We start from the raw sequence: 17,647 nt of genomic DNA, 5'->3' as shown, positions 1-17,647 counted from the left end.
ATTTTGAGGTGCGCTTTGTTTGCATTTTTGAGACTAATCCATAGGTTCTATTGGACCAGGTAAACAAATCAAGCAGAGCATTGGTATTTGAAAATATTCAACAGAAGGTCTGCCTTGATTTTTTATTCCTTTTTTGTGCATCACCCCTCTCTCCCTCCTGTATTTCGATCCCTCCATCCTCCTCTCCCTAGATGGTTGGGAGCCGGCAGCACCTGCAGAAAGACTTCTTCCTCTACAATACCTCCAAGGCCAGTGCAAATCCTACATTAAAATCTGCACGAGGTGAGCGAGCGCTTCTGCCTGCCCCCCGAGGAGAACGTGATCATCCCTTCAACCTTCGACCCCCACGAGTAAGGAGAAGAACAGCACCTCAGAGTAACTGTGAGGGGAGGGAGAGTGGGGTTAGGGAGTATATCTATGAATTAGTGTGCGAGACAGTCTGTCTCTAGCTTTTTCCTTTAATGAGTCAGACGAGAAAGATATACTGCTTTCCCGGGAACAGGCCCAGATCCACGTAATTTGCGTAAAGAAAAGACGAAGGAAAAGAGGACGCAGATCAGGCTGCCTTTTGAGAATCCGTAGGTGAGCGAGTAAACCCCCATTGCCATAAATTCTACTTGCTAACATGCAATCACTGGAAAATAAAATGGATAATATAACTATAATTTATTATATAATATAATAAACACACAGAAATACGAGCCTTAGGTCATTAATATGGTGAAATCTGGAAAATATCATTTCGAAAACAAAACGTTTCTTCTTTCAGTGAAATACGGAACTGTTCTGTATTTTATCAAACGGGTGGCATCCATAAGTCTAAATACTGCTGTTACATTGCACAACCTTCAATGTTATGTCATAATTATTTAAAATTCTGGCAAATTAATTACGGTCTTTGTTAGGAAGAAATGGTCTTCACACAGTTTGCACATACCCAAACTGCTGCACATACCCTGACTCTGCTTGCACAGAACGCAATACTTATTTCCCCCATTAAAATGCAAATCAATTAATAACATTTTTGACATGTGTTTTTTCTGGAATTTTTTGTTGTTATTCTGTCTCTCACTGTTCAAATAAAACTACCATTAAAATTATAGACTGATCATTTCTTTGTCAGTGGGCAAACATACAAAATCAGCTGGGGATCAAATACTTTTTTCCCTCACTGTATGTTGAATAGAGGTTAGGACTTGGACCCATCAAAGCGTCTCAGAAAAGGACTGCCGATCTTGGATTGGTTGTGCCTTTTCGACCGTAATGAATACAATCATATGGATAGGGAGGACCTGATCTGCACTCTACTCGCAAAGAACACACAACAACAAGCCACCTAGGGAAGTAGATAAACTATCTATGGGGTTGTCAGAATTTTATATTCAGCACTTGTTTTGTTTGCAGAGGAAAAGTATATGTGGACTGTTCTATCAACTTCAAAGTGCACCTCGGTAGATCATTTTGTCATGTTCAATATTTTTGCGCTGTGACACTTTATGAATACCTAGACTCATCCCTTGAGCTAAAAGCTGACCAAGGATCCATTTGCCAGGCCTACGTACAGAATGCTCCAGTGAATGTGCAGACACAGCACCTGGTCCGACAAAGATCTCCTCAAGGCACTTATTTGACTGAGAAAGGAGAGGAGAAAGATGAGCACAATAGGGATTTAATGAGATGAAAATTCGCTAATCAAAAGATGAGACAATTTACATGGCATATATGTGATGGAGGGGGTGTGGTACCTTGATGATGTAGCAGCGGATGCTGAGATCACTGTAGACGGTGTAGAGGCGCCGGCAGGCCAGACAGAAACGACACCAGCAGGCAGTTGATCTTGTTGGTGTGGCCTTCGAACACCGCCTGGCACTCCTTGCTCTGAACACACACCGGGAAAACGTTAGACCGTCTGTTTGTCCCTCATAAACCTGAAAGATTACTGCAGAGATCCGAGTGCTCCTTTTTCTTTTTCTGTGATAGTCAGGATGTGACGTGTCCCGGTAAGATGTTTTTGGGTGAAATACTGTAGGCACTGCCATTATCAGTGTAAAAGGGACATGTCTGTATACTGCTCACACACCCCAACTGTCTCCCAACATTTATAAGAGACCCAGCATTAAGGCAAAAACAGTCTCCACACATTAAATCATCCCTCTTCTTACTTCATTCCCTACACACAGGGCTCCAGACAAAATGTTTCAGTTATTCATTTAGTCACACTTTTTTTCCGCAGGGTCAAGCAATATAAAAACATTTGTATTAGCTTTAAAAGTAATTCACAGTGCTTTCTTAAAAAGTCTATTAGACTACTGAGATGGTATTCACACGTTGTTTCATAATATTTTCATGTTGTGATTCAAAATATTTTTATGTGCAACCTAATCCAGTGATTTTTATGCATTTGGGGTTGACAATTAGGCTATTGTTATAAAATACAGATCCAGAATTTTCTGAAGGTAATTTTTTTTGTTCAATAGAGATGTCTGCATCTTCATGTGCACTTATAGGCACTTTTATTTGGGGCTAATTCACCACCTGAGTAAGTGGAAACTTAAAACACATTAGCTAGCTTACTATAAATACAATATCCACTGCTAGTTGCCAATATATTTAATGTCCCCAAAAAACGTTGCAGTTGTAGCCTACCGCCTAATGAAGCCTATACAATCACAATGGCCAATGAGTATTTCGTGCTCTCCGTATCTCAAAGTCATATCAAATATCTCAGTTGTAAAATAGTTGCTATTGAGCTCAAATTGTGAGTTGAGAAATAATAAGTATACCAACAGAAATATGTGAATCTCCTTTTTTCAACTATGCCAGCAAGATAGCTGTGTTTTTCCCGCAATTGCATTTAAATGTTATACTATCAGAGCATTAGTTTTACCCTGGGGAAGGAGAGCGGCTCGCTCGACACAGCATTTCAGTGCTATACTTCCATGTATACACCTGCTATATTACGCACCACTGGCAATATGCTTGCGCCGTGTTGTGCCCTGAATATGTATACAGGATTCCCCCGTGGATCTGGAGGTCATGGACGGGGCCAGTGAGGCCTTCAGAGCTCCGTAGAGACGGCTCCTGCTCCTCAGCCACATCAGTAGACTGAGGGGGGAGAGATGGAGGGTCAAACCAGGAAGCGGAGACATATCACAAACACTGGTTATCTAACAGACAGAAATCTGTACACCGTGTTGACAACAAACAGACATACAAAACAATCATGCTGTATGGCATGAAAATTCATGTTTATGCATAACTGCCCATCTTCCATTTCAGCGAAAAAGAGGTGGAAGTGAAAAAAAATAAATCAAGCAGGTGACTCACTTGGAGGACTATTCTGCTCTTTCACAGTAACAGGGGGTAACTTGCTTTTGCTAGGAAAACAAGTCACATGTATTTCACACGCAGTAGCATTAGGGGGAAAAACATTGCATTCAAGAGAGAAGGACTGTAATGCAATGGTGTTGGTGTAGGGAGGTAGGTGCAGGTAGGCTCACTTTGGTGAAAGGGGGATGGGTAGAGGTGTGGGAAGGAGGAGAGGGACAGTGGAGGGAGGGTTCACAAGGGGGTAGGGAATGACAGGACTGCGGGAAGGGGCAGGGCAAGATTGGCTGTTGAGAGAGAGGCTTTGATGGGCAGGTTCACTGAGGGGGTGGGGTTTAGGATGGACATGACTGAGGAAGTGGAGGGGTAAGCCAGGGACAGTTAGGAAAGGGGAGAGAGAGCGTCGCAGAAGTGGGTAGAGGGGGGGAGGGGAAGGAATGAGGGAGGTGTCCAGGGCCTGTAGGGAGCTGCTCAGCTCCTCCTCCATCAGAGAAATGGCTAGCAACTGGTCAACCTGGACATTCTCTATAGAACAGGGGATGGGATTGGTCGGGATACAACTGACCATACAGACAAAGTGGTGGAAGCCGATTTAGAGACTTTTGAGACGCAACCACAGAGACCAAAGAGTTACAGCAGGGAAGTAACAATTTGGGCATTTTTCAGGAAGGAGGGCACCACTAGATGAGGAAACTTGTTTGACTTGACCTTTTGACTTTTTCCAACTCTGATCCACACTAAGTGCATCAGGCAATTCACTATCCTGACAGAGGAAAATCAAAAGAGAAAAAGAGTGCAGTGACGTTAACACTAGCCGGCACAGTTAATAATAAAGAGACTTTAGGGTGTTCGTCTTCAGCTCCTACTTTAATATAAAGTCGGAGGAGCAGGAGCCTGATTGTCCAATAACTCTACTACTACTATACCCCTATTGCTTTTCGCTTATTCTTTTTCCTCTATGTGTTCAACTCGCTCTGTTCACAGTTCACTCCTGCATTTCCGTACTGCTCGTGCTCTGATTCAGTCTTCATATATTACAGACACAGGGGCCTAGGAGGACCTGCTATCCCACGATACAATGCTAGGCTTCTCCGAGCCACGTGTCCGAGCCGCTGGTGGTCGCTCTCTGACGACATCAAGTGTGGATATGGCTGCAGGACTGTCTGGGAAGGCAGACTCCCATAGGAAGCCCTCTGTTAGGGGAAGGTCCTCATCTTCGTCCAGGACCAGGCCCTCGGGGTTGGATAGGGGGTTTCCAGCTCAATGCCAAACCTGCAACATGAAAAACAATAGCAGAACTTCAACCATCACCTTCCAATAACAGCATAGCGGGAAAAATCGGATGCATTCTTTCAGATCTTATCTTTATTGTTAAACTGCATAGTTACAGAATGGTCCAGAATACTCATCTGATTATTGCATGTGAAGGACTATATGGGCTGGTTTCCTGAACCTAGATTAACCCTAGTCATGGACTAAAAACTATTCTCAATAAAGAATTTCCATTGAAAGTGTGTTTTAGTCGAGGTCTAGACTTAATCTGGTGTAACCAGCCTGATCACGTACGTAAAGTAACACAGAATGGTGAATGCAGTGATCAGGCTCGCTCCACCAGGCCAGGCAGGCAATTCCACCACTTTTCAACCTCCTTTTCATTATCTCTAGCACAAGACCAGTGTCTACATATCAGAAAACGGCACAGTTTTACAAAAATAAGTTCAAAAGTTCTACCCAATGACATCATCAAAAGTTTAAATATCTTTTTTTTTTTTTAAGTGATTTTCAAACACTGAGATTTGTGGTGATGTGGGAAGTAAGAAACTACCCTTTCCTCTGGCTAGAAACCCGTTGCTGGTTTTGAAAATCAGTTTTTTTTTTAAACTTTTAATCCTACCCTGTGATGTCACAGAAGCATTTTTTAGGATCTTTCTTCTTATCTTTTTAACCACAGATCATAAAAATGCGCTGTTTTCACATGCAGACACTGGTTTGTTGCAGACAAGGAATTGCCCTTCAACCTAAGTATAGGAAACAGGTCCTAAGGTTCTCTCAGCGACAGTGAAACTCCCTCACCTGGGCATGCCTTTGACCTTCTCCTGCTTCTTCCAGTTGGCCTCCTGGTACATATCCCTCCAGTTCACCTTCCTCTGTGATCCTGCCAAGCTCAGTTACCAGGCAGAGGTCACGTTTTACCATAAGCTACAAATCTGGTAGTGATAACCTGTGGGGAATGCAGGGAGGGGAGGCTGGTGATCTAGCTGGAGTGTGGAAGTGTGGCCGCCTCTCCGCGCTCGGTCCTCTGTTAGGCCCTCCTTGGCCTCTGCCTCTACCCCCTGCAGTGGCCCTGAGTTGGGGTGAGAGTCGGGATGCCGGAGGTGGCTTTGGGGAGCTCCCGCACCCCCAGGGCCCAACGGACCTGACGCAGCGTCACCGTGACGTCCACGACCCGTATCCGGGCCGTGTCGGTGACCCAAGGGACCTGAGCTTTAAGGTAGAGACTGGGGCATAAGTATTACCAGAATAACCCTCCCATGGACTGAAGATGATGGCTCCCTTAGGAGGTAGGTGATCACTAGTGAAATATCCTGGGTCTCTTTGGAGGTGGACATACTGGGTCCCTGCCCACAGAACTTGTACCCAAATTACTCGTGTTAGGCCACCTCGGATGGCCTGGTGGTGGTGTCACAGGTTTTACTCCAACTCCTCTTATGCAATGTACTAACCCTGCTAGCTTTGAAGCCCCTTCTTCTGTCTCTAGTGCCCAGGCTCTGGAAATTAGGATTGCCAGACATTGGAGGATTGTCGTCACTGCAAACTTGCTGGGGCCATGTGTGTTGTTCACTATAGATCCACATTCTACCTGGGGCTTGCCTAAACTCTGACCAGGGAGACTGAGCTCTACTCTGCTGACTGGGGTGCAGCCATCCTTGTCTCCTGGCAAGCCTTGTTCTCTACCATCTTACCACTTGGTGGCTGTGATAATGTCTTCTGCTGGGGTTGCTTCTGTGACTTCTCTTTGGCCTGTTTTGGCGTTTTCGGTTTCGCTTGTTTCCATGCTTTTAGTTTTTCTACTTGCGGTATCACATTCAGTGCCTGTTCCTTTGGCTGCTAGCGAACTTTCCACTTTCGAGGTTTAGCTGTGCTTCCGTTTTTATCTTTTGTTTCCTTTTCTTCATCTTTTTCTTTTTCCTACGATGGAAGATAAACAGAATGATATTGAAAATAAAGACAAGCTTCTTTGCCAAGCAAACTCTAGTTGCATTTGTCCTGTTTGACAAAGACAATAGTGTACACTCAGTGGCCAGTTTACCTAGTTCATGAAAATGGTTAGTTCCTACAGACAGTGAGTCATGTGGCCGTGGTTTGCTATATAACGTAGGCAGACAAGCATTCGGTTACTGTTCGATTGAACGTTTGAATGGGCAAAACGAGTGAACTAAGCTACTTTGAGCGTGGTATGACCGACAGTGCCAGGCGTGCAGGTTCCAGTATCTCAGAAACGGCGGGCCTACTGTGCTTTTCACGCACGACAGTATGTAGGGTCTACCGAGAATGGTGCGACAAACAAAAACCATCCAGTCAGTGGAAAGGTCGAAGGAGAATGGCAAGAATCGTGCAAGCTAACAGGCGAGCCACAAACAGGCAAATAACGGCGCATTATAACAGTGCTGTGTAGAACGGCATCTTGGAAACCCACAAGTCGTCGGCCCTTATCACGGATGGGCTATTGCAGCAGACGACCACACTAGGTTCCCACTCCCATCAGCTAAAAACAAGAAGAAGCGGCTCCAATGGGCACGTGATCATGAACAGTAGAAAAACAATGACTGGTCGAACGAATCCCGGTTCTTGTTGCGTCATGCTTCTCGTTTTGCCCATTCAAACGACACACTCAAACGGTACAGACACATGCATATATTGTGATATTGTTGTATTAAACATTTTGTATTGTAGATATGTAGTGGTGCACTAATCTTATATTATGTACTGTTTTTTCTTTTGTTTTATAAGTTATGTAAGTGCTTTAATATGTTTGGAACCCAGGAAGAGTGGTTGCTGCCTTGGCAACAGCTAATGGGGATCCCTAATAAATACAAATACAAATGGCAGTCAGGATTTGGCGTAAGCAGCATGAGTCCATGGCCCCATCCTGCCTGGTGTCAACTGTGCAGGCTGGTGGTGGTGTAAGAGTGTGGGGAATATTTTCCTGTTGAGCAAAGCTTGCACGCCACACCTTGTAGAATCCATGCCCTGAAGAATTCAGGCTGTTCTGGAGGCAAAGGGGGGTCCTACCCAGCACAAGATGAGTTTATGTATCTACTTAATATCGAGTAAGCTGTATGTAGAACAACCTAATCATTTTCTCAATTAGCACAACAATGAATGCTTTAAAAAGTACTTTCACGTCTCCTGTTGTCTAAAACACGATGAAAGCAACAATTGTTTGACTGGACAAAAGACGTGAACAAATAACCACAATTAACCACACTCGGTCTTGATGAAGCTACAGGAAACATGGAACTCACTCCGTCTTCTGCAGTTCTTTGTTCCTTTGCCTAACCACGGACAGCAGCTCCTTACCGAGGGCGTTGTTATCCACACATGGGCTTAGTCTTCCGTGGAGTGTTCTTGATCTTGTCTCCGTGCGACTGGGTGAAGATGTGCTGGGCATATTCAGTCAGACCCATTGGGGCCACTTTGCAACAGTGCCTACAGTCTCTGGGGAAGAGGAGAGAAGGTCAGTGCCACACACTATCTAAGCTCTACTTCTAGTCCTGATAATGCATATTTGTTTGTACTCAAAATGCATATATCAGGTCTGGAGATGGAGCCTATATGGTGTGTGGCACTGACCACCACCATGTAGTAGGGAGTCAGTCTTTACAATCTCTCTTTAATGGATAGGAGAAAAATTATTGAAGATATCTGCAATAAAGTTACTGTATTCAGTTCACAAAATACCTGTATGGCCAGGAATTGTACCTCACCTGCCCTTGACATTCTCAAGCTCTCGGTGGTGTAGCATGATCTGCATGTGTTCGTGCACGTCCTGGAAATACAAACCAGCATACTGAAAGTCGGGTTAATAACACTACTCTGAGTATATTTCATCTCAGATTACCTCCTACATATTGACAAAATTAGCAGACAACAGGTAAAGTATGTTCAAATGAAGTTTATTAAACAGTCTGACTGGTGATGGGACTGTTCACAAAAAGTGAGCGTTAGAGACGAGATAAGTGTTAGTGACGAGAGAGGAGTCTTCCACTCTCGGATTTGTAGAGGCTAAATGCAACCATGATTGCATTCCGACCTCAGTGCAACTCAGTGTTAACAAGCGTAACGGTACGGTCAGTGTCTTCTGGCAAGGTTTGCAACTGCCATTAGCTAGGCTACTTAGCTACCGGTCCTTGCTATGATTCAGAACTTAAAAACAAGGCTTTTTACAAATTTGAATAAAAAAAAATCTAATTTGTAAAAAAGCCTGATCTTTGGAATTATTCATTAATTATGAATCATAGCTAGCTATACCAGAGTTTCTCAACTCAAATTGTACAGGTAACTGCCAAAATAAAGGAAACACCTGAGTAAATGAGGGATACAAAGTATATCGAAAGCAGGTGCTTCCACACAGATGTGGTTCCTGAGTTAATTAAGCAATTAACATCCCATTTAACATAGAACTCTGCTGTGCCATCTGTGCAATATAAGGTATATGATATAAAAATGCCCCAATACCCATTACTTTGGCTACCATGGCTATAAGAAGAGATCATAGGGGTTTTAAAGGGGGGTGTATATGACTGTCTCAGTTACCAGATTTCAACCCAATTGAACACTTATGGGAGATTCAGGGATGACGCCTGTGACAGTTTTCCAGGACCATCAACAAAACACCAAATTATGGAATTTCTAGTGGAAGAATGGTGTCGTATCCCGGTGTTGTATCCCTCCAATAGAGTTCCAGACACTTGTAGAATCTATGCCAAGATGCATTGAAGCTGTTCTGGTAGCATATCGTGGAGTCGAGAAATCTAGCTAAACTAGCTACTACTGAATTTCCCTTGCAAAAAATGTATCAACCCCTACAAAAATGTCCATTAATTATAATACACATAATTCACACTTCCTGTTGCTGCAGCCTGCTGTGTTATGTTACTGCTGTAGTAAACTGGCTCAAATTAAGAACCTACACTGTACCCTGCCATTGCTTACCACATTAAGACAATATTTTACAATGTCTGTGTGATGGCGAGTCATGACAATTAACCTATACAATACACACAAGACTGTTCTTTCATTAACAAACAGGCAGATAAATACATAATGTTGTTGTCACTTGTGGTTCCTAATTTCTGCATTACCAAATGAGGAGAGTTACAAACACACCAGTCTGAGTTAAACTACATATTTAATAATTAAGATACTTTTGCAAAAGTACTTTGACCTTCAATCATGCACTCTCTCGAATGAACCATTGAAAAAGGGTGCCAACACAATGGCTACTGAGATATTTTATACCCAAGAACCACCCCTTCAACGTACATTGACGAACCACAAATCTTAGGAACAGTTCACAAAGGTTAAGTTTTGTATGAAAAGATGTCTATAAAACACAGCAGACAGCAACTGCTATCTCAACAGTGTTCATTATATAAACCGGTATTTGGTCTCCCTAGAACCGTCCCTCCTTGGTACGGTATAGAACAGAACTATTACCTCATGTCCTCTGGAATGCTTTTTAGGCGTTCTTATCAAAATACACCATAAATCTCCTCTGTCAGTGCTATCTCATAGAGGCCCATCCTCAGTAAAACACCTCTTGTTCCCACTCCTGGACAAGCTCACTGAAGGGAGTCACTTGCGAACAGACATTGTGGAGACAAATAATTGGTTCCCCATTAATCACGCCATCCTTTCACATGGTTTAAGAATAGGTAAAGACACATTCACATATGAAGACAATGTTTCATTCTGACTTCTCCCCTCTCTGGGCCCCAAGTGACTGAGCCCCAGCTAAGGGAAACGTGCAACTGAAAGACACCAGAGTCCAAAGGACACTTTCTAATGACAAGTATCTCACATAAGCATATTATACTAATAAAACATCTTAATTATCTATGTTACCCAACTAATTCTGATTCATCCACCACACACTACTGTCTCAAGGGTTAGCTAGCTGTTGGCCAACCACCTTGGCTCCTCTCGCCAACTATGATGTAGCTAGTTAACTAAATTAGCAAATTATGGCAAGCACATTTTCTAAACGTTCTCAAGCTAGCAGGACAACAGACATAGTTAGCTTATGACCTGTGTACATCCATTGCAGTGGACAAACCATACTTACCCACTAGAGTTATTTTTGTTAATTTTATTCTGCAAATCTCACATGGCCAATTTTGTCGCCATGCTTGTGGTTTCTTTTACACCTAGTACGTTAGGTTCCTGTTAAATTAGCAACATTTCATAAACATAAAAAACTGCTACATTAGGTTAGTGGTTTACAAAATGCCCTCCATCTAATGATCTACTTCATCATAGTTAATGAGAGGAGCCAATCGGATGCATGCTTCTCTGCTTCAGTCCTAGTCCCGGAAGTTTAGGAGTCCGCTATTGTGGAAGTAGCTTCAATGAAGAAAACTTTTGTGGATTGAAAGTAATTTGACCAAATGAATCACAGTGTAGAGTTAAAAATATTAACAGTTTTAACTGTGTCTATTTCTGGCTTTTTCAAGAGTAGCAAAATGTGTATTGCTTGTGTACAGAAAGAGTAACCTGACAGGGTGAGCAGCTATGAAAATCTGAGAAACTGAGAATCTAGTCTAAACTTATTTGCAGTAGTAGCTACATGCATACATATCACCTATTACATAAATCAGGTACATGTCTTTTCTGATGATTGCTTTTATACATTTTACTAGAAATAGCATATTCTTTCTGTCAAACCCAAAATGGAATCTCAACTGTAAATAAATACCCAGGCCAGGGCCCAGTTGTTCAAAAATTATCTGGTTTTCGCCTATCGGATCGGATTAAATGCAAAGAAGTGGAATGAATAAAACTGGAGTCCCCATTTAAGTCTATGATAAGTCCGTTCTATTCATTCCATTTCTATCCTATTTGATTGGAGAAAGCCAAATAACTTTTGAAAAACTGGGCCCTGGTTATCAGGGGTGTATTCATTCGTTGGATTCATTTGTCGGAAACCGTTTACTATAGTGACCAAACGGAATTTGTCCAATAGAAACTACACTGCTCAAAAAAATGAAGGGAACACTTAAACAACACAATGTAACTCCAAGTTAATCACACTTCTGTGAAATCAAACTGTCCACTTCGGAAGCAACACTGATTGACAATAAATTTCACATGCTGTTGTGCAAATGGAATAGACAACAGGTGGAAATTATAGGTAATTAGCAAGACACCCCCAATAAAGGAGTGGTTCGGCAGGTGGTGACCACAGACCACTTCTCAGTTCTTATGCTTCCTGGCTGATGTTTTGGTCACTTTTGAATCCTGGCGGTGCTTTCACTCTAGTGGTAGCATGGGACGGAGTCTACAACCCACACAAGTGGCTCAGGTAGTGCAGCTCATCCAGGATGGCACATCAATGCGAGCTGTGGCAAGAAGTTTTGCTGTGTCTGTCAGCGTAGTGTCCAGAGCATGGAGGCACTACCAGGAGACAGGCCAGTACATCAGGAGATGTGGAGGAGGCCGTAGGAGGGCAACAAGCCAGCAGCAGGACCGCTACCTCCGCCTTTGTGCAAGGAGGAGCAGGAGGAGCACTGCCAGAGCCCTGCAAAATGACCTCCAGCAGGCCACAAATGTGCATGTGTCTGCTCAAACGGTCAGAAACAGACTCCATGAGGGTGGTATGAGGGCCCGACGTCCACAGGTGGGGGTTGTGCTTACAGCCCAACACCGTGCAGGACGTTTGGCATTTGCCAGAGAACACCAAGATTGGCAAATTCGCCACTGGCACCCTGTGCTCTTCACAGATGAAGCAGGTTCACACTGAGCACATGTGACAGACGTGACAGAGTCTGGAGACGCCGTGGAGAACGTTCTGCTGCCTGCAACATCCTCCAGCATGACCGGTTTGGCGGTGGGTCAGTCATGGTGTGGGGTGGCATTTCTTTGGGGGGCCGCACAGCCCTCCATGTGCTCGCCAGAGGTAGCCTGACTGCCATTAGGTACCGAGATGAGATCCTCAGACCCCTTGTGAGAACATATGCTGGGTTCCTCCTAATGCAAGACAATGCTAGACCTCATGTGGCTGGAGTGTGTCAGCAGTTCCTGCAAGAGGAAGGCATTGATGCTATGGACTGGCCCGCCGTTCCCCAGACCTGAATCCAATTGAGCACATCTGGGACATCATGTCTCACTCCATCCACCAACGCCACGTTGCACCACAGACTGTCCAGGAGTTGGCGGATGCTTTAGTCCAGGTCTGGGAGGAGATCCCTCAGGAGACCATCCGCCACCTCATCAGGAGCATGCCCAGGCGCTATAGGGAGATCATACAGGCACGTGGAGGCCACACACACTACTGAGCCTCATTTTGACTTGTTTTAAGGACATTACATCAAAGTTGGATCAGCCTGTAGTGTGGTTTTCCACTTTAATTTTGAGTGTGACTCCAAATCCAGACCTCCATGGGTTGATAAATTGGATTTCCATTGATTATTTTTGTGTGATTTTGTTGTCAGCACATTCAACTATGTAAAGGAAAAAGTATTTAATAAGATTATTTCATTCATTCAGATCTAGGATGTGTTATTTTAGTGTTCACTTTATTTTTTTGAGCAGTATAGTTTCAGTTGCAAAACGGTTTCCATTTGGAGTAAAAAAATGTCCGTTGCAAAGCGTTTTGCAACAGACTAAACGTTTTGCTACAGAATCCGAATACATAATGAATACATCTGATTGACAGGGCAACAACTGTTTTTGGAGAATGGCTCCTATCTAATGAACTACCTGGGCTGTGCCAACTGTCACCAGAGGGACTTTGTGTTGATCAGCAACAAGGTCACAGAGGATGAGGAGGAGATAGTCACCTATGATCGTGAGTCAATGTCGCGCCTTTGATGAATTAAATCGTGTTCAATAGGGCACACTGTACCCAACTGCAAACAAAAACAAGCATTTCTTATTAGACAATTTCAGAGAGTATTTCCCCACGTTCTTCTGTTTTGTGTCTAATGAACATGGCCCTGAAAAAGGTGTGTCTGTGCTGGAGTCAGTTTTTCATGTTACTAATGGTCTTTCTTTACTACCTAGAAGATGTGTGTAAAAACTGGGACCATGTCGTAGCCAGGCATAAGTATACCTTCTCTGTGGTGGACAATTATCAGGTATGGACCTTGTCTTTTGTTGGTAAATCCTCACTAGATAACAGTACAATAATATCCTCTTTACACCACTGAGCAAAGCTGAGCCAAGCCAAGCTGAGCTGTAGGTCTACTGCACTGACCTGGTTACGCACCCAACATAGTTGCTAGAACTAACGGTGCTGGAAACAACAATGTAAGAATAGAGAATATATCCTTGCCAGCACAGAAAGGTTCGGGTCGGCACAACGGTGTGAAAAGGGTATAAGACTTCCATACCATTCATTCCACAATATTTTAACTAGAAATTGTGCACCAATATTGAATTTTAAAAGCCTGTTATATAATAAATGAAGTACGCTTTTATATAGACCACATGGAGAATTCAATAAATCCGATTTTTAATATGAATAAAGGCTTGCTAAAGTGCCAAAATTCAGCATTTTGACATATCCTTCCCTGTCACCTCTCTGACACGTCTCTGACAGTTCTAAGATTTTAGCCCACTTAATCCAAACATTTCTCCAAGTTTCACCATCATTGTAAAGCCCTCGCTATTTTGTTGCTTTGGCAGAGTCATTTCTGAAGATGATTATTTATTTAATGTGATTAGTGATTCATTTAGTTGTGTCCCTCATTTGAAGGTCAACCCTGTTACGTGAACTGAACTTTTGTAATATGGTGACTATTTATTCTTGTAATAAAAAAATAAAAAGGCTAAGAAACATTGAACATCATAGTGTAAACGCAGGTGAGCTGGTTCTACTCTTTTTGGACATTTTCTGGTGTTTTGTGGTGGAAAACAGAGCAGGTTGAGCGTTAAACATCATAGCCTTCCCTGTAGCTCAGTTGGTAGAGCATGGTGTTTGCAACGCCAGGGTTGTGGATTCGATTCCCACGGGGGGCCAGCACAGAAAAAAAAAAATACAAAAAATTAAAATGTATGAAATTGTATGAAATGTATGCATTCACTACTGTAAGTCGCTCTGGATAAGAGCGTCTGCTAAATTACTAAAATGTAAATGTAATCTCCATTTAAGTAGTCAATTTTCTTCTTCATGATTGGCTGGGCCCTCCTGATGACCCGGTTGAACATGACTACAACAGAGTCACCATATGCAAATATGAAAAAACGTTTTTAGAATGATGTTTGAGGTAAAAAAAAAAAGCACATTTAATTAAAAATCAAAAAATTGTGGTGGGGTATGCAAAATGGGTCAACTTTGAGCACCTTTCTTTATCTCTTGAATGTGTTGGCAATCAGGTCCAAAAAGTCACTTTCTGAGCACTTCTACAAAGGGCAAATATGTATCGAAGGTTTCGTTCAAATGAAAAGGGGTGCTTTCAAAAAGTGATTGAATTCAAGTAGATTTACCCAATAGTATGTTTTTAAAAATGTAACATCGAGATGGGAAAACGTGTTTTTTATTCAGTTGAACATGTGGTCTTTATGAAAGAATGTTAAAATTAAGTGAATGTCCTTTTTTTTTTTTTTTAACCAAGTTAAACTTCTCAAAGGCACCAAATTGGTGGAATGACCCAACTATAAATAATGATATTGGTCCATGGTGGGTGTTACCATGGTAAATACCTCATAACTGCATTGACTATTCCTTGTAACTTCTCTCCTGACGGTAACGTCATGGTCCTCTGTCCACTCCAGGAGTACACGATGACTGTGTGGGAAGGCAGAGGACTCCATCAGTGTGTTGCCAGATGATCCCAGGCAACGGCTCCTCTTCTAGAACTCAGACTACAATGATAGACAGACGACCAGGCGTAAACAATCAAGAACTACGTGCTCAACTTGAACCATAAGTCCCATGGCAGAGAGATGCACTATTAGTGTTCTAGAATACAGAGCAGGCATTTTAGAACACATACTGTATCAAACTCAAAACCAAGCATCTCTATTTATTACTCTTCCCAGACGTAACAATTCACTTATAGAGCACAGAGCTCATTCTTTACCATAGACTTATCATCAGCAGTATGTGTAAGCAAAGTCCACATAACATAGAACATGTTACTCCTTATTGACCACAGACATAATACAGTCTACTAGAATTGGACTGTACGGCTCAGTTCACTTAGTAACAACCCCAAGCCTCTACCCCCTATCAGAGATTCATCTTGGCCAATCAGAAGCCAAGGAGGAGCTTCTACCATATTGCATTTACCTACAGATATACATCAAGTTTGAGGTTTTGGGGGCTAGGGGTTGTTTCGGGACAGGGCCTAGGTTTCCAGACAAATACATGTTTTAGGGCTTAGAACCCTTATTGGTTCCAAACAGACTGCTGCTCAGGAGAAACAACTGTTACAGATCACGTCTGTTTAATTAAATCACTTTGACAGTATAGTTTTTTATATGAATATTAAGTGAAACAAATGTTTGTTTTTGGGAGGGGGGGTGGAACTTGACACCTTGTACACATTTGTTGGTTGAATCGTAACATAATAAAGACAAAAGGGTAGGTAGCCTACTACATTGAACATTCATTTCATATAGTTCACTATAAGCCAAATGTATACTTTATTTGATTTTCTGAAATCATGATATCAGTTATTCAGTAGGGGGGGTACAAATAGACTCCAATTTTGCTGGTCTGCATGATGAATGTATTTAAAATCGGGACCAGTTTATTAAAAAATACATTTTTACATTTAAGTCATTTAGCAGACGCTCTTATCTTGTTTTAGCGGACACTACAAATTATTTAAACAAAACACATATATTTGCGATGATATCCATGCACGTCTTACATTAATTCAGTATGAGTGCTTTTTTTTTTTTTTTTCACATTCCAACATTGTGACTTCCACATCACCTAAGTTAATAAGAGAAGAGATTTTCTCGCAATAAAATCACAGAATTACATTGTTAATATGCCAGAGAGAGTGAGATCTTTTAAATAGCTTGAAATACATGTTTCATCTAGTAGTTTTAGGGAAAGTAGGAATGGAGTTTAGATGGGACTACATTCCCTGGTCATTACAAATGAATGCTGATATGTTGGTGCAATAAGATTAACATTTAGTTTGATTGAACAGCACTGAAGTGCTCTCTATACAATTACTATATATATTTTTAAACGGTACATACAGTTGAAGTTGGAAGTTTACATACACCTTAGCTAAACACATTTAAACTCAGTTTTTCACAATGACTGACATTTAATCCTAGTACAAATTCCCTGTCTTAGGTCAGTTAGCATCACCACTTTATTTTAAGAATGTGAAATGTCAGAATAATAGTACAGAGAATGATTTATTTCAGCATTTATTTATTTTATCACATTCCCAGTGGGTCAGAAGTGTACATACACTCAATTAGTATTTGGTAGCATTGCCTTTAAATTCTTTAACTTGGGTCAAACGTTTTGGTTAGCCTTCCACAAGCTTCCCACAATAAGTTGGGTGAAATTTGGCCCATTCCCCCTGACAGAGCTGGTGTAACTGAGTCAGGTTTGTAGGCCTCCCTGCTCGCACACGCTTTTTCAGTTCTGCCAACAAATGTCCTATAGGATTGAGATCAGGGCTTTGTGATGGCCACTCCAATACCTTGAGTTTGTTGTCCTTAAACCATTTTGCCACAACTTTGGAAGTATGCTTGGGGTCATTGTCAATTTGAAAGACCCAGGTCAGGAAAGTATGATCTTTGTCCGCATGTGCAGTTGCAAACCATAGTCTGGCTTTTTTATGCGGGTTTTGGAGCAGTGGCTTCTTCCTTGCTGAGCGGCCTTTCAGGTTATGTCGATATAGGACTTGTTTTACTGTGGATATAGATACTTTTGTACCCGTTTCCTCCAGCATCTTCACAAGGTCCTTTGCTGTTGTTCTGGGATTGATTTGCACTTTTCGCACCAAAGTACGTTCATCTCTAGGAGACAGAATGCGTCTCCTTCCTGAGCAGTACGATGGCTGCGTGGTCCCATGGTGTTTATACTTGCGTACTATTGTTTGTACAGATGAACGTGGTACCT

General features: G+C 42.2%; 1 protein-coding gene and 1 pseudogene across 3 annotated transcripts; one reads left to right on the top strand and one right to left on the bottom strand.

Moving 5' to 3' along the window:
• Window positions 1-1,131: 1,131 nt before the first annotated feature.
• Window positions 1,132-16,979, bottom strand: LOC106607577 (zinc finger protein 106). Of its 3 annotated transcripts, none has more exons than XR_006770265.1 (8): window positions 15,253-16,979; window positions 13,389-13,457; window positions 8,290-8,377; window positions 7,854-8,046; window positions 5,401-6,516; window positions 2,966-4,599; window positions 1,746-1,878; window positions 1,132-1,631 (listed from the first exon to the last, which is right to left on the bottom strand). XR_006770265.1 is itself a non-coding variant. In XM_045720684.1 (3 exons), exons 1-3 carry the CDS (start codon window positions 15,361-15,363, stop codon window positions 7,920-7,922), a joined length of 300 nt encoding a protein of 99 aa, XP_045576640.1. In that variant the 5' UTR covers window positions 15,364-16,973; the 3' UTR covers window positions 7,853-7,919. The 3 variants fall into 3 exon arrangements, 1 of the variants encoding a protein (XP_045576640.1); XR_006770264.1 differs by having other exon boundaries at window positions 8,316-8,377; XM_045720684.1 differs by lacking the exons at window positions 1,132-1,631; window positions 1,746-1,878; window positions 2,966-4,599; window positions 5,401-6,516; window positions 13,389-13,457 and having other exon boundaries at window positions 7,853-8,046; window positions 8,316-8,377; window positions 15,253-16,973.
• LOC123743458 (protein Churchill-like) lies at window positions 11,073-15,406 on the top strand (annotated as a pseudogene).
• Window positions 16,980-17,647: the final 668 nt, after the last annotated feature.

Source organism: Salmo salar, chromosome ssa06 (assembly GCF_905237065.1).
Source record: "Salmo salar chromosome ssa06, Ssal_v3.1, whole genome shotgun sequence".
Taxonomy (NCBI): domain Eukaryota; kingdom Metazoa; phylum Chordata; class Actinopteri; order Salmoniformes; family Salmonidae; genus Salmo; species Salmo salar.
This window is presented reverse-complemented; position numbering and strand designations above follow the sequence as displayed.

Excerpts from the sequence above, each read along its gene's own strand:
- LOC106607577 (XM_045720684.1), bottom strand. The coding sequence starts at position 15,363 with ATGGAGTCCTCTGCCTTCCCACACAGTCATCGTGTACTCCTGGAGTGG. Across the intron at positions 8,378-15,252 it reads ATAGTCAATGCAGTTATGAG|GACGTGCACGAACACATGCA; the intron begins GTATTTACCATG and ends TTGTATTTCCAG. Across the intron at positions 8,047-8,315 it reads CTTGAGAATGTCAAGGGCAG|AGACTGTAGGCACTGTTGCA; the intron begins GTGAGGTACAAT and ends CCTCTTCCCCAG.